Source organism: Scyliorhinus canicula, chromosome 18 (assembly GCF_902713615.1).
Source record: "Scyliorhinus canicula chromosome 18, sScyCan1.1, whole genome shotgun sequence".
Lineage (NCBI taxonomy): Eukaryota > Metazoa > Chordata > Chondrichthyes > Carcharhiniformes > Scyliorhinidae > Scyliorhinus > Scyliorhinus canicula.
This window is the reverse complement of record NC_052163.1, coordinates 5,868,564-5,884,716: the sequence shown is the minus strand read 5'-3', so window position 1 is coordinate 5,884,716 and position 16,153 is coordinate 5,868,564. Positions and strand designations below refer to the sequence as shown.

Here is a 16,153-nt window from a genome sequence, read left to right as displayed (position 1 = left end):
TATCCCGAACTTCTCCATTCCCAGCCCCTATCCCGAACTTCTCCATTCCCAGCCCCTATCCCGAACTTCTCCATTCCCAGCCCCTATCCCGAACTTCTCCATTCCCAGCTCCTATCCCGAGCTCGATTCCCAGCTCCTATCCCGGGGATGGAGGGATGGTGGGAGTGGGGATGGAGGGATGGTGGAGATGGAGGGATGGTGGGGACGGGGATGGAGGGATGGTGGGGACGGGGATGGAGGGATGGTGGGGACGGGGATGGAGGGATGGTGGGGACGGGGATGGAGGGATGGTGGGTCGGGGATGGAGGGATGGTGGGGACGGGGATGGAGGGGACGAGGATGGAGGGATGGTGGGGACGGGGATGGAGGGATGGTGGAGACGGGGATGGAGTGATGGTGAGGATGGGGATGGAGGGATGGTGGGAGTGGGGATGGAGGGATGGTGGAGATGGAGGGATGGTGGGGACGGGGATGGAGGGATGGTGGGGACGGGGATGGAGGGATGGTGGGGACGGGGATGGAGGGATGGTGGGGACGGGGATGGAGGGATGGTGGGAGTGGGGATGGAGGGATGGTGGGGACGGGGATGGAGGGATGGAGGGGACGGGGATGGAGGGATGATGGGGACGGGGATGGAGGGATGGTGGGGACGGGGATGGAGGGATGGTGAGGACGGGGATGGAGGGATGGTGGGGACGGGGATGGAGGGATGGTGGGGACGGGGATGGAGGGATGGTGGGGACGGGGATGGAGGGATGGTGGGGACGGGGATGGAGGGATGGTGGGTCGGGGATGGAGGGATGGTGGGGACGGGGATGGAGGGATGGTGGGAGTGGGGATGGAGGAATGGTGGGTCGGGGATGGAGGGATGGTGGGGATGGAGGGATGGTGGGGACGGGGATGGAGGGATGGTGGGGACGGGGATGGAGGGATGGTGGGAGTGGGGATGGAGGGATGGTGGGTCGGGGATGGAGGGATGGTGGGGACGGGGATGGAGGGATGGTGGGGACGGGGATGGAGTGATGGTGGGAGTGGGGATGGAGAGATGGTGGAGACGGGGATGGAGGGATGGTGGGGACGGGGATGGAGGGATGGTGGGAGTGGGGATGGAGGGATGGTGGGGACGGGGATGGAGGGATGGTGGGAGTGGGGATGGAGGGATGGTGTGAGTGAGGATGGAGGGATGGAGGGATGGTGGGGACGGAGATGGTGGGATGGTGGGGATGGAGGGATGGTGGGAGTGGGGATGGAGGGATGGTGGGAGTGGGGATGGAGGGATGGTGGGAGTGGGGATGGAGGGATGGTGGGTCGGGGATGGAGGGATGGTGGGGACGGGGATGGAGGGATGGTGGGGACGGGGGATGGAGGGATGGTGGGGATGGAGGGATGGTGGGAGTGGGGATGGAGGGATAGTGGGGACGAGGATGGAGGGATGGTGAGGATGGAGGGATGGTGGGGACGGGGATGGAGGGATGGTGGGAGTGGGGATGGAGGGATGGTGGGGACGAGGATGGAGGGATGGTGGGAGTGGGGATGGAGGGATGGTGGGGAGTGGGGATGGAGGAATGGTGGGTCGGGGATGGAGGGATGGTGGGTCGGGGATGGAGGGATGGTGGGGTCGGGGATGGAGGGATGGTGGGGACGGGGATGGAGGGACGGGGATGGAGGGATGGTGGAGATGGGGATGGAGTGAAGGTGGGACGGGGATGGAGGGATGGTGGGACGGGGATGGAGGGATGGTGGAGACGGGGATGGAGGGATGGTGGGGTCGGGGATGGAGGGATGGTGGGGACGGGGATGGAGGGATGGTGGGGTCGGGGATGGAGGGATGGTGAGGACGGGGATGGAGGGATGGTGGAGACGGGGATGGAGGGATGGTGGGGTTGGGGATGGAGGGATGGTGGGGACGGGGATGGAGGGATGGAGGGGACGAGGATGGTGGGAGTGGGGATGGAGGGATGGTGGAGACGGGGATGGAGGGATGGAGGGAGTGGGGATGGAGGGATGGTGGGAGTGGGGATGGAGGGATGGTGGGAGTGGAGGGATGGAGGGACGGGGATGGAGGGATGGAGGGGACGAGGATGGAGGGATGGTGGGAGTGGGGATGGAGGGATGGTGGGGTCGGGGATGGAGGGATGGTGGGAGTGGGGATGGAGGAATGGTGGGTCGGGGATGGAGGGATGGTGGGTCGGGGATGGAGGGATGGGGATGGAGGGATGGTGGGGACGGGGATGGAGGGATGGTGGGGACGGGGATGGAGGGATGGGGATGGAGGGATGGTGGGGACGGGGATGGAGGGATGGTGGGGATGGAGGGATGGTGGGGATGGAGGGATGGTGGGTCGGGAATGGAGGGATGGTGGGTCGGGGATGGAGGGATGGTGGGGACGGGGATGGAGGGATGGGGATGGAGGGATGGTGGGGACGGGGATGGAGGGATGGTGGGGATGGAGGGATGGTGGGGATGGAGGGATGGTGGGGTCGGTGATGGAGGGATGGTGAGGACGAGGATGGAGGGATAGTGAGGACGGGGATGGAGGGATGGTGGGAGTGGGGATGGAGGGATGGTGGAGATGGAGGGATGGTGGAGACGGGGATGGAGGCATGGTGGGGACGGGGATGGAGGGGTCGGGGATGGAGGGATGGTGGGAGTGGGGATGGAGGGATGGTGGAGATGGAGGGATGGTGGGGACGGGGATGGAGTGATGGTGAGGACGGGGATGGAGGGATGGTGGGAGTGGGGATGGAGGGATGGTGGAGATGGAGGGATGGTGGGGACGGGGATGGAGGGATGGTGAGGACGGGGATGGAGGGATGGTGGGAGTGGGGATGGAGGGATGGTGGAGATGGAGGGATGGTGGGGACGGGGATGGAGTGATGGTGAGGACGGGGATGGAGGGATGGTGGGAGTGGGGATGGAGGGATGGTGGAGATGGAGGGATGGTGGGGACGGGGATGGAGTGATGGTGAGGACGGGGATGGAGGGATGGTGGGAGTGGGGATGGAGAGATGGTGGAGACGGGGATGGAGTGATGGTGAGGACGGGGATGGAGGGATGGTGGAAGTGGGGAAATGGGGCAAGGTCTGGATCTGGGTTGGAGATGGGGTCTGACCCGCAGGATGACAATGTGCTGATTCAGCAGAAAGCTCCGAATGCTTGGCTCCCACATGAAACAGACTCCCACTGGCTGTAAATTATTCACAGTGCTGAGGTCAGCTCTGGCTTAAATATTCATCCCAACCCCCCTCCCCCTCCCTGGCCACAATGGCATGCTGATAGCTAATCCCTCAGGAAGCATCTTTCATATCAATGGACGGGATCGATTAAACGTGGAGTGAAGGGCAGGGATTTCCAAAGCAGCCTGCAGCTCCAGAGTGTGAAATATTCATGGGTCCGCTGTGTCTAATTGTGTAAGTGACAGTGAGGAGCTGGCTGCTTCTCTGTTACAGCTCTGGGGTTATTATGGATAGAGATACCGTATCCATATGGTGGCCAAACACACTTTCATTCCCATGTAGATTTTACCTCCCTTTCAAAAGTCAGACTCCTGATCTGCTCACTGTCAAAATCCTTCTGCCAACCATATCGGGACCCTGTTTTTTAAAATATAAATTTAAAGTGTCCTATCTCTTTTTTCCAATTTAGCAATGGCAATTTAGCGTGGCCAATCCACCTACCCTGCACATCTTTGGGTTGTGGGGGTGAAACCGACGCAAACACAGGGAGAATGTGCAAACACCACACGGTCGGTGACCCAGATCCGGGATCGAACCTGGGACCTTGGTGCCGTGAGGCAGCAGGGCTAACCACTGCGCCACCGTGCTGCCCCTTCGGGACCCTGATTTGAGGGGAATATATTCCTTTTTAGACACTAAGGGATTATTGGTATAAGTCAAAAAAAGTGGAGTTGGGGAGATGATTCATAGAATACATAGAACATACAGAGCAGAAGGAGGCCATTCGGCCCATCGAGTCTGCACCGACCCACTTAAGCCCTCACTTCCACCTGATCCCCGTAACCCAATAACCCCTTCTAACCTTTTTTGGACACTACGGGCAATTTACCATGTCCAATCCACCTAACCTGCCCGTCTTTGGACTGTGGGAGGAAACCGGAGCACCCGGAGGAAACCCACGCACACACGGGGAGAACATGCCAACTCCACACAGTCAACCGGGGCCGGAATTGAACCTGGGTCTCTGGCGCTGTGCGGCAGCAGTGCTAACCACTGTGCCACCGTGCTTACTGACCATTCCCACCACACCTGGTCCTTATTTTTCCCGACACAGACTTTCCCAGACCATTCTCGTTCTCCGTATTGATTTTGATGTTATATCTTCACCATAAGTGCTGGAATGTTTCAGGGTATTAGCAGTTGCTGCTGATGGAGGGTGGAGGGGGGGGGGGGGGGGGGCAGTGACATGGGTTGGTTTTGTGTTGGGGTTGTCCGTGTTCGGAGCCCTGATGTGTCTTTCTGCTACACTCTGTTCCTCTTTGTTGTTTCCGACAGTTTGATCCTGCAAACACGGGCTACATTAGCACTGAAAAGTTCCGCAACCTTCTCCAAGTCCATGGCTCGGAGCTCGAGCCACACAAGCTGGAGGTACTTTTGGCTTTGGCAGACAACAATTCCGAGGGGAAGGTGTGCTACCAGGACTTTGTAAACCTGGTGAGTGAGAGGTGGAAACACATCACTTCATGGAAAGACAACAATGTTTATGGAGACTCTATGTATAAATGCAGCAAGACCTGGACAATATCCAGGCTTGGGGCTGACAAGTGGAAAGTTACATTCACGCCACACAAGTGCGAGGCAATGACCATCTCCTACAAGAGAGGACCTAACCATCGGCCCTTGACATTCAACGGCATTACCATCGCTGAATCCCCCACATCCTGGGGGTTACCATTGACTGGACATGAACTGGACCCAGCCACATTAATACTGTGGCTACCAGGACAGGTCAAAGGCGAGGAATCCCACAGCGAGTTACTCACCTCCTGACCCCCCCCCCACCAAAGCCTGTCCACCATCTGCAAGGTCAGGACTTTAGTTCTTGCTGCCCACAGAGGTTCTATAGCCTGAATGTAGAAAATTGCCCCCGATATACGGAGGGGAAGTTTAAAACTATTAGGGAGGGGCGGAACACAGTGGTTAGCTCTGCTGCCTCACGGCGCTGAGGACCCAGGTTCTGTCCGTGTGGAGTTTGCACATTCTCCCTGTGTCCGTGTGGGTCTCACTCCCACAACCCAAAGATGTGCAGATTAGGTGGATTGGCCACGCTAAATTGTCCCTTAATTGGAAAAATAATTGGGTACTCTAAATTTGTAAAAAATAAAACCATCAGGAAGAGGGGCCGGAGTGTCCGAGGGGCCGGAGTGTCCGAGGGGCTGGGACGGAGTGTCCGAGGGGCCGGAGTGTCCGAGGGGCCGGAGTGTCCGAGGGGCCGGGTCGGCGTGTCCGAGGGGTCGGAGTGTCCGAGGGGCCGGAGTGTCCGAGGGGCCGGAGTGTCCGAGGGGCCGGGGTGTCTGAGGGGTCGGAGTGTCTGAGGGGTCGGAGTGTCCGAGGGGCCGGAGTGTCCGAGGGGCTGGGACGGAATGTCCGAGGGGCCAGAGTGTCCGAGGGGCCGGAGTGTCCGAGGGGCCGGAGTGTCCGAGGGGCCGGAGTGTCTGAGGGGCTGGGACGGAGTGTCCGAGGGGCCGGAGTGTCCGAGGGGCTGGGACGGAGTGTCCGAGGGGCCGGAGTGTCCGAGGGGCCGGAGTGTCCGAGGGGCCGGGTCGGCGTGTCCGAGGGGTCGGAGTGTCCGAGGGGTCAGAGTGTCCGAGGGGCCGTATTGCCCGAGGGGTCGGAGTGTCCGAGGGGTCGGAGTGTCCAAGGGGTCGGAGTGTCCGAGGGGCCAGAGTGTCCGAGGGGCCAGAGTGTCCGAGGGGCCGGAGTGTCCGAGGGGCCGGAGTGTCCGAGGAGCCGGAGTGTCTGAGGGGTCGGAGTGTCTGAGGGGTCGGAGTGTCCGAGGGGCCGTATTGCCCGAGGGGTCGGAGTGTCCGAGGGGTCGGAGTGTCCGAGGGGTCGGAGTGTCCGAGGGGCCAGTGTCCGAGGGGCCGGAGTGTCCGAGGGGCCGGAGTGTCCGAGGAGCCGGAGTGTCTGAGGGGTCGGAGTGTCTGAGGGGTCGGAGTGTCCGAGGGGCCGTATTGCCCGAGGGGTCGGAGTGTCCGAGGGGTCGGAGTGTCCAAGGGGTCGGAGTGTCCGAGGGGCCAGAGTGTCCGAGGGGCCAGAGTGTCCGAGGGGCCAGAGTGTCCGAGGGGCCGGAGTGTCCGAGGGGCCGGAGTGTCCGAGGGGCCGGAGTGTCCGAGGAGCCGGAGTGTCCGAGGAGCCGGAGTGTCCGAGGGGTCGGAGTGTCCGAGGGGTCGGAGTGTCCGAGGGGTCGGAGTGTCCGAGGGGCCAGAGTGTCCGAGGGGCCGGAGTGTCCGAGGGGCCGGAGTGTCCGAGGGGCCGGAGTGTCCGAGGGGCCGGAGTGTCCGAGGAGCCGGAGTGTCCGAGGGGTCGGAGTGTCCGAGGGGTCGGAGTGTCCGAGGGGCCAGAGTGTCCGAGGGGCCGGAGTGTCCGAGGGGCCGGAGTGTCCGAGGGGCCGGAGTGTCCGAGGGGCCGGAGTGTCCGAGGGGCCGGAGTGTCCGAGGAGCCGGAGTGTCTGAGGGGTCGGAGTGTCTGAGGGGTCGGAGTGTCCGAGGGGCCGTATTGCCCGAGGGGTCGGAGTGTCCGAGGGGTCGGAGTGTCCGAGGGGTCGGAGTGTCCGAGGGGTCGGAGTGTCCGAGGGGCCAGAGTGTCCGAGGGGCCGGAGTGTCCGAGGGGCCGGAGTGTCCGAGGAGCCGGAGTGTCCGAGGAGCCGGAGTGTCTGAGGGGTCGGAGTGTCTGAGGGGTCGGAGTGTCCGAGGGGCCGGAGTGTCCGAGGGGCTGGGACGGAATGTCCGAGGGGACAGAGTGTCTGAGGGGCCGGAGTGTCTGAGGGGCCGGAGTGTCCGAGGGGCTGGGACGGAGTGTCCGAGGGGCCGGAGTGTCCGAGGGGCCGGAGTGTCCGAGGGGCCGGAGTGTCCGAGGGGCCGGGGTGTCCGAGGGGCTGGGGTGTCTGAGGGGTCGGAGTGTCTGAGGGGTCGGAGTGTCCGACGGGCCGGAGTGTCCGAGGGGCTGGGACGGAATGTCCGAGGGGACAGAGTGTCTGAGGGGCCAGAGTGTCCGAGGGGCCGGAGTGTCCGAGGGGCTGGGACGGAGTGTCCGAGGGGCCGGAGTGTCCGAGGGGCCGGAGTGTCCGAGGGGCCGGAGTGTCCGAGGAGCCGGAGTGTCCGAGGAGCCGGAGTGTCCGAGGAGCCGGAGTGTCCGAGGAGCCGGAGTGTCCGAGGAGCCGGAGTGTCCGAGGAGCCGGAGTGTCCGAGGAGCCGGAGTGTCCGAGGGGCCGGAGTGTCCGAGGGGCCGGAGTGTCCGAGGGGCCGGAGTGTCCGAGGGGCCGGAGTGTCCGAGGGGCCGGAGTGTCCGAGGGGCCGGAGTGTCCGAGGGGCCGGAGTGTCCGAGGGGTCGGAGTGTCCGAGGGGCCCGAGGGGCCGGAGTGTCCGAGGGGTCGGAGTGTCCGAGGGGTCGGAGTGTCTGAGGGGCCGGAGTGTCCGAGGGGACATAGTGTCCGAGGGGCTGGGCCGGAGTGTCCGAGGGGCTGGGACGGAGTGTCCGAGGGGCTGGGCCGGAGTGTCCGAGGGGCTGGGACGGAGTGTCCGAGGGGCCAGAGTGTCCGAGGGGCTGGGCCGGAGTGTCCGAGGGGCTGGGACGGAGTGTCCGAGGGGCCGTAGTGTCCGAGGGGCCGTAGTGTCCGAGGGGCCGGAGTGTCCGAGGGGCCGGAGTGTCCGAGGGGCCAGAGTGTCCGAGGGGCCGGAGTGTCCGAAGGGCCGGGACGGAGTGTCCGTGGGGCCGGAGTGTCCGAGGGGCCGGAGTGTCCGAGGGGCTGGGACGGATTGTCCGAGGGTCTGGGCCGGAGTGTCCGAGGGGCCGGAGTGTCCGAGGGGCCGGAGTGTCCGAGGGGCTGGGACGGAGTGTCCGAGGGGCCGGAGTGTCCGAGGGGCTGGGACGGAGTGTCCGAGGGGCCGGAGTGTCCGAGGGGCCGGAGTGTCCGAGGGGCTGGGACGGAGTGTCCGAGGGGCCGGAGTGTCCGAGGGGCTGGGACGGAGTGTCCGAGGGGCTGGGATGGAGTGTCCGAGGGGCTGGAGTGTCCGAGGGGCTGGGCCGGAGTGTCCGAGGGGCCGGAGTGTCCGAGGGGCTGGGACGGAGTGTCCGAGGGGCCGGGACGGAGTGTCCGAGGGGCCGGAGTGTCCGAGGGGCCAGAGTGTCCGAGGGGCTGGGACGGAGTGTCCGAGGGGCCGGAGTGTCTGAGGGGCCGGGTCGGAGTGTCCGAGGGGCCGGAGTGTCCGAAGGGGCTGGGACGGAGTGTCCGAGGGGCTGGGCCGGAGTGTCCGAGGGGCTGGGACGGAGTGTCCGAGGGGCCGTAGTGTCCGAGGGGCCGTAGTGTCCGAGGGGTCGGAGTGTCCGAGGGGCCGGAGTGTCCGAGGGGCCAGAGTGTCCGAGGGGCCGGAGTGTCCGAAGGGCCGGGACGGAGTGTCCGTGGGGCCGGAGTGTCCGAGGGGCCGGAGTGTCCGAGGGGCTGGGACGGATTGTCCGAGGGTCTGGGCCGGAGTGTCCGAGGGGCCGGAGTGTCCGAGGGGCCGGAGTGTCCGAGGGGCTGGGACGGAGTGTCCGAGGGGCCGGAGTGTCCGAGGGGCTGGGACGGAGTGTCCGAGGGGCCGGAGTGTCCGAGGGGCCGGAGTGTCCGAGGGGCTGGGACGGAGTGTCCGAGGGGCCGGAGTGTCCGAGGGGCTGGGACGGAGTGTCCGAGGGGCTGGGGTGGAGTGTCCGAGGGGCTGGAGTGTCCGAGGGGCTGGGCCGGAGTGTCCGAGGGGCCGGAGTGTCCGAGGGGCTGGGACGGAGTGTCCGAGGGGCCGGGACGGAGTGTCCGAGGGGCCGGAGTGTCCGAGGGGCCAGAGTGTCCGAGGGGCTGGGACGGAGTGTCCGAGGGGCCGGAGTGTCTGAGGGGCCGGGTCGGAGTGTCCGAGGGGCCGGAGTGTCCGAAGGGGCTGGGACGGAGTGTCCGAGGGGCCGGAGTATCCGAGGGGCTGGGCCGGAGTGTCCGAGGGGCCGGGTCGGAGTGTCCGAGGGGCCGGAGTGTCCGAGGGGCTGGGACGGAGTGTCAGAGTGGCCGGAGTGTCCGAGGGGCCGGAGTGTCCGAGGGGCCGGAGTGTCCGAGGGGCTGGGCCGGAGTGTCCGAGGGGCTGGGCCGGAGTGTCCGAGGGGCTGGGACGGAGTGTCCGAGGGGCTGGGCCGGAGTGTCCGAGGGGCCGGAGTGTCCGAGGGGCCGGAGTGTCCGAGGGGCCGGAGTGTCCGAGGGGCCGGGACGGAGTGTCCGAGGGGCCGGAGTGTCCGAGGGGCTGGGACGGAGTGTCCGAGGGGCCGGAGTGTCCGAGGGGCCGGGTCGGAGTGTCCGAGGGGCCAGAGTGTCTGAGGGGCTGGGACGGAGTGTCCGAGTGGCCGGAGTGTCCGAGGGGCCGGAGTGTCCAAGGGGCCGGAGTGTCCGAGGGGCTGGGACGGAGTGTCCGAGGGGCCGGAGTGTCCGAGGGGCTGGGACGGAGTGTCCGAGGGGCCGGAGTGTCCGAGGGGCCGGGTCGGAGTGTCCGAGGGGCCGGAGTGTCCGAGGGGCTGGGACGGAGTGTCCGAGTGGCCGGAGTGTCCGAGGGGCCGGTGTGTCCAAGGGGCCGGAGTGTCCGAGGGGCTGGGACGGAGTGTCCGAGGGGCCAGAGTGTCCGAGGGGCCAGAGTGTCCGAGGGGCCGGGACGGAGTGTCCGAGGGGCCGGAGTGTCTGAGGGGCCGGGTCGGAGTGTCCGAGGGGCCGGAGTGTCCGAAGGGGCTGGGACGGAGTGTCCGAGGGGCCGGAGTATCCGAGGGGCTGGGACGGAGTGTCCGAGGGGCCGGAGTGTCCGAGGGGCCGGGTCGGAGTGTCCGAGGGGCCGGAGTGACCGAGGGGCTGGGACGGAGTGTCCGAGTGGCCGGAGTGTCCGAGGGGCCGGAGTGTCCGAGGGGCCGGAGTGTCCGAGGGGCTGGGACGGAGTGTCCGAGGGGCTGGGACGGAGTGTCCGAGGGGCCGGAGTGTCCGAGGGGCCGGAGTGTCCGAGGGGCCGGTGTCCGAGGGGCCGGAGTGTCCGAGGGGCCGGAGTGTCCAAGGGGCCGGGCAGGTTCCTTTCCCTGAAGGGTTTGAGGGAATCACTGTGGTTCATGCACCAACCCAGTCGCTCCTGATCATTTTTATAAGCCAGCTTTTGTACATTGGATTTGAGTTCTCTGACTTCCAGACCAGCAGATTCCTTGCAGCAGAATCAGTCCCCAGCCAATCCTCCAGGAATTGGACAGAGTAATGAAAACTGTGAACACCACTGGACAATCAAACTGTCTGCACCTCTCACTGTTACCTGAACATTACCTTCTCATTTCACAGCTGGGTGAAGGAATGAACATTGTCAATCAGATGGGAAAAGGGTCCAGTGAATAATATGTGAATAGGGCCTTTAATTGACATTCACATTAATGCTCCTGGCCGACTGGGAGTGTGTTTTCTCATGTGTGAGGATTAGTTATTTCAAAGGATTTCTGACTGAGGTTCAGTCAAGTGCTCGTGTCCTTGTGTCAGGAAAGTTATGGCCTCACGTCCCACTCCAGAGGCCAGAGTAAGAAATCCAGGCGGACGCTTGCACTTCAGCACTGAGGGAGGGTCAGTACTGAGGGAGTGCTGCACTATCAGAGGGTCAGTACTGAGGGAGTGCCGCACTGTCAGAGGGTCAGTACTGAGGGAGTGCTGCACTGTCAGAGGGTCAGTACTGAGGGAGTGCTGCACTGTCAGAGGGTTAGTATTGAGGGAGTGCCGCACTGTCAGAGGGTCAGTACTGAGGGAGTGCCGCACTGTCAGAGGGTCAGTACTGAGGAAGTGCTGCACTGTCAGAGGGTCAGTACTGAGGGAGTGCTGCACTGTCAGAGGGTCAGTACTGAGGGAGTGCTGCACTGTCAGATGGTCAGTACTGAGGGAGTGCCGCACTGTCAGAGGGTCAGTACTGAGGGAGTGCCGCACTGTCCGAGGGTCAGTACTGAGGGAGTGCCGCACTATCAGAGGGTCAGTACTGAGGGAGTGCCGCACTGTCAGAGGGTCAGTACTGAGGGAGTGCCGCACTGTCAGCGGGTCAGTACTGAGGGAGTGCCGCACTGTCAGAAGGTCAGTACTGAGGGAGTGCAGCACTGAGGGAGAGTCAGTACTGAGGGAGTGCTGCACTGTCAGAGGGTCAGTACTGAGGGAGTGCCGCACTGTCAGCGGGTCAGTACTGAGGGAGTGCTGCACTGTCAGAGGGTCAGTACTGAGGGAGTGCCGCACTGTCAGATGGTCAGTACTGAGGGAGTGCCGCACTGTCAGAGCGTCAGTACTGAGGGAGCGCCGCACTGTCAGAGGGTCAGTACTGAGGGAGAGCTGCACTGTCAGAGGGTCAGTACTGAGGGAGAGCTGTACTGTCAGAGGGTCAGTATTGAGGGAGTGCCGCACTGTCAGAGGGTCAGTACTGATGGAGTGCTATACTATCAGCGGGTCAGTACTGAGGGAGTGCTGCACTGTCAGAGGGTCAGTACTGAGGGAGTGCTGCACTGTCAGAGGGTCAGTACTGAGGGAGTGCTGCACTGTCAGAGGGTCAGTACTGAGGGAGTGCTGCACTGTCAGAGGGTCAGTACTGAGGGAGTGCTGCACTGTCAGAGGGTCAGTACTGAGGGAGTGCTGCACTGTCAGAGGGTCAGTACTGAGGGAGTGCTGCACTGTCAGAGGGTCAGTACTGAGGGAGAGCTGCACTGTCAGAAGGTCAGTACTGAGGGTGTGCTGCACTGTCAGAGGGTCAGTACTGAGGGAGTGCCGCACTGTCAGAGGGTCAGTACTGAGGGAGTGCCGCACTGTCAGAGGGTCAGTAGTGAGGGAGTGCCGCACTGTCAGAGGGTCAGTACTGAGGGAGTGCCGCACTGTCAGAGGTCAGTACTGAGGGAGTGCTGCAATGTCAGCGGGTCAGTACTGAGGGAGTGCCGCACTGTCAGATGGTCAGTACAGAGGGAGTGCCGCACTGTCAGAGGGTCAGTACTGAGGGAATGCCGCACTGTCGGAGGGTCAGTACTGAGGGAGTGCCGCACTGTCAGAGGGTCAGTACTGAGGGAGTGTCGCACTGTCAAAGGGTCAGTACTGAGGGAGTGCCGCACTGTCAGAGGGTCAGTACTGAGGGAGTGCCGCATTGTCAGAGGGTCAGTACTAAGGGAGTGCCGCACTGTCAGAGGGTCAGTACTGAGGGAGTGCCGCACTGTCAGAGGGTCAGTACTGAGGGAGTGCCGCACTGTCAGAGGGTCAGTACTGAGGGAGTGCCGCACTGTCAGAGGGTCAGTACTGAGGGAATGTTGCACTGTCAGAGGGTCAGTACTGAGGGAGTGCCGCACTGTCAGAGGGTCAGTACTGAGGGAATGCTGCACTGTCAGAGGTGCTGCCTTTTGAATGAATCATTAAAGTGCGGCCTCCTCTACCCTTTCAGGTATAAAAAATCCATCAGCCAGTATTTGAAAAAGGTTTCTTCCCCGTGTCCTGGGCTGTTTTTGTCCTTTAACCAACATCAGCCCAGAATACAAATAAACTGCTTATTATCTGGGAGCTTGCTGTCTGCAATTTCCTGAATTATAACAGTGACAATACTCCATTGGCTGTGAGAGACGTGTGTGACGTGCGTTGCATCCTGAATACCTGGCTCCTTGGGCTGCTCTGACTAACGGTCGGCATATTCACCGGCAATTTCAGAGTATTGCAGCTTTGATGGAATCTGGCAGAAGGGTTAAATGTTAATTCCCCTCCTGCGTTTGTGCTTTTTTATAAACCAGATGAGCAACAAACGATCGAACAGCTTCCGGCGTGCGATCCACCTGGGGAATCACCGTCTCCGTGCCAACTCACTCCTGGAGGAGAGCGGCCTCACCCTATTCCAACGATTCATCCGTCACATCGCCTACGAGACCCTGCCCCGAGGACCAGACCGCAAGTGGTACTACGACAGCTACACATGCTGCCCTCCGCCCTGGTTTATAATCACCATCACCATTCTGGAAGTGAGTAGCATCAGGTTCAAGGGTCAGTGTCAGCTTTCAACCCACATATCGTCCCCACCACTCAGACCATATCGTCCCTACCACTCAGACCGCCGAGTTCCATCTCCGTCCCTGCCCCAGTTCCATCTCCGTCCCTGCCCCAGCTCCATCTCCGTCCCTGCCCCAGTTCCATCTCCGTCCCTGCCCCAGCTCCATCTCCGTCCCTGCCCCAGCTCCATCTCCATCCCTGCCCCAGCTCCATCTCCGTCCCTGCCCCAGCTCCATCTCCGTCCCTGCCCCAGCTCCATCTCCGTCCCTGCCCCAGCTCCATCTCCGTCCCTGCCCCAGCTCCATCTCCGTCCCTGCCCCAGCTCCATCTCCGTCCCTGCCCCAGCTCCATCTCCGTCCCTGCCCCAGCTCCATCTCCGTCCCTGCCCCAGCTCCATCTCCGTCCCTGCCCCAGCTCCATCTCCGTCCCTGCCCCAGCTCCATCTCCGTCCCTGCCCCAGCTCCATCTCCGTCCCTGCCCCAGCTCCATCTCCGTCCCTGCCCCAGCTCCATCTCCGTCCCTGCCCCAGCTCCATCTCCGTCCCTGCCCCAGCTCCATCTCCGTCCCTGCCCCAGCTCCATCTCCGTCCCTGCCCCAGTTCCATCTCCGTCCCTGCCCCAGCTCCATCTCCGTCCCTGCCCCAGCTCCATCTCCGTCCCTGCCCCAGCTCCATCTCCGTCCCTGCCCCAGCTCCATCTCCGTCCCTGCCCCAGCTCCATCTCCGTCCCTGCCCCAGCTCCATCTCCGTCCCTGCCCCAGCTCCATCTCCGTCCCTGCCCCAGCTCCATCTCCGTCCCTGCCCCAGCTCCATCTCCGTCCCTGACCCAGCTCCATCTCCGTCCCTGCCCCAGCTCCATCTCCGTCCCTGCCCCAGCTCCATCTCCGTCCCTGCCCCAGCTCCATCTCCGTCCCTGCCCCAGCTCCATCTCCGTCCCTGCCCCAGCTCCATCTCCGTCCGCCGAGTTCCATCTCCGTCCGCCGAGCTCCATTCCCCCCCCCCCCCCCCCCCCCCCCCGGATTGCTGCTGCTATTGACCCAGTTACCTATCTTTGAGCCAGGAAGTCCAGAAAAGGTTGCCATCGTTTATAGAACCCTTGTATTGATCCTCTCAGGGCAAATTTGACCCTTTCCAATTTTATAAATCCCACCATGTCACTGATCCAGGTCTCCACGCTTGGGGGCCTCGCATCCTTCCACTGCAGCAAGATCCTCCGCCGGGCTACTAGGGATGCAAAGGCCAGGACACCGGCCTCTTTCGCCTCCTGCACTCCCGGCTCTACCGCAACTCCAAAAATCGCGAGTCCCCACCCTGGTTTGACCCTGGATCCAACCACCCTCGACACCGTCCCCGCCACCCCCTTCCAGAATTCTTCCAGTGCTGGGCATGCCCAGAACATATGGGCGTGGTTCGCTGGACTCCCCGAACATCTGGAGCACCTGTCCTCACCCCCAAAGAACCTCCTCATCCTAGTCCTGGACATGTGGGCCCGGTGCAGCACCTTAAATTGGATGAGACTAAGCCTCGCACATGAGGAGGAAGAGTTGACTCTCTCCAAGGCATCCGCCCAAGTCCCGTCCTCTATCTGCTCCCCGAGTTCCTCCTCCCATTTAGCCTTCAGCTCCTCCACTGACGACTCCTCCACCTCCTGCATTACCTTATAGATGTCAGACACCTTCCCCTCTCCTACCCACACCCCCGAAAGCACTCTGTCCATCGCCCCCTGCGAGGGCAGCAAAGGGAACTCCTCTACCTGTCGCCTAGCAAACGCCTTTACCTGCAAGTATCTGAACATGTTCCCCTGGGGAATGCCAAATTTATCTTCCAGTTCCCCCAGGCCCGCAAACCTCCCGCCAATAAACAGGTCCCTCAATTTGCTGATGCACACTCTGGATTCTTGTAAGACATGATGAGAGGCTTATTAAGGATGTTGCTCATTCAGTCAAGTTGATGATCTGCCCAAAGCCCAGGCAAACACTCTGCTGATGTCACTACACATTACGTGATTCCAAAGTCGCAGGAATGTGTTCCCAGACACATAGACCATCCCCAATTTTCATTGGTCGCCAAGCCTTTAATTACCAGGGTTTTGAAACTGTGGAATTCCCTTCCTAAACCTCTCCGTCTCTTTACCCCTTTCTCCTCCGTAAAACACTCCTTCAAACCTATTCTTGGACCAACAGTGATTACACGCTTCATCCCGAGGTTGTGACAATAGATCAAATCCTGTACGCAAATCCTAGTTCCTTCCTCCATTTGAAGTGTCCCCTTGGTTTTGACTCAGTCGGATGGAAGCAGAAAGTTGTATCATGTGTGTGATCCGCACTGTATTCCAGATCGCTGTCTTTGTCTATTATGGGCTGGTTTTGGAGAAGTGGGTGCTGCAAATCGCACACCCGTCGTATTTGAACAACCCGTTGGTTTACCAGCCACAGCTTCGTAGACAGGTCTGGCGTTACCTCAGCTACATCTTCATGCATGTTGGGTGAGTAGCCATTGCAGAGTGACTGCTTCTTTCTATAACCTCAGCACTGGTACCTGCATTCCTCATTGTGCTGCCCAGTGTCTTCGCCAACACCGTGCGTCGTTACGCCCGAGATCGCAGCACCGTGCATCGTCAGGCCCCAGATCGCAGCACCGTGCATCGTCAGGCCCCAGATCGCAGCACCGTGCATCGTCAGGCCCCAGATCGCAGCACCGTGCATCGTCAGGCCTGAGATCGCAACACCGTGCATCGTCAGGCCTGAGATCGCAGCACCATGCATCGTCAGGCCCCAGATCGCAGCACCGTGCATCGTCAGGCCTGAGATTGCAGCACCTGCATCGTTAGGCCCCAGATCGCAGCACCGTGTGTCGTCAGGCCCCAGATCGCAGCACCGTGCATCGTCAGGCCCCAGATCG

The 16,153-nt window shown here is 62.5% G+C and overlaps 1 protein-coding gene across 2 annotated transcripts in view; it reads left to right on the top strand.

The window, feature by feature from the left end:
- rhbdl3 (rhomboid, veinlet-like 3 (Drosophila)) overlaps nt 1-16,153 on the top strand; it is a 91,413-nt gene that overhangs the window by 60,363 nt on the left and 14,897 nt on the right. For both annotated transcript variants that reach the window (XM_038776934.1, XM_038776935.1), the window contains 3 exons: nt 4,512-4,670; nt 13,002-13,226; nt 15,589-15,737. In XM_038776934.1, coding sequence (XP_038632862.1) covers nt 4,512-4,670; nt 13,002-13,226; nt 15,589-15,737 — 533 coding nt within the window. The remainder of the gene's footprint in view (nt 1-4,511; nt 4,671-13,001; nt 13,227-15,588; nt 15,738-16,153) is intronic.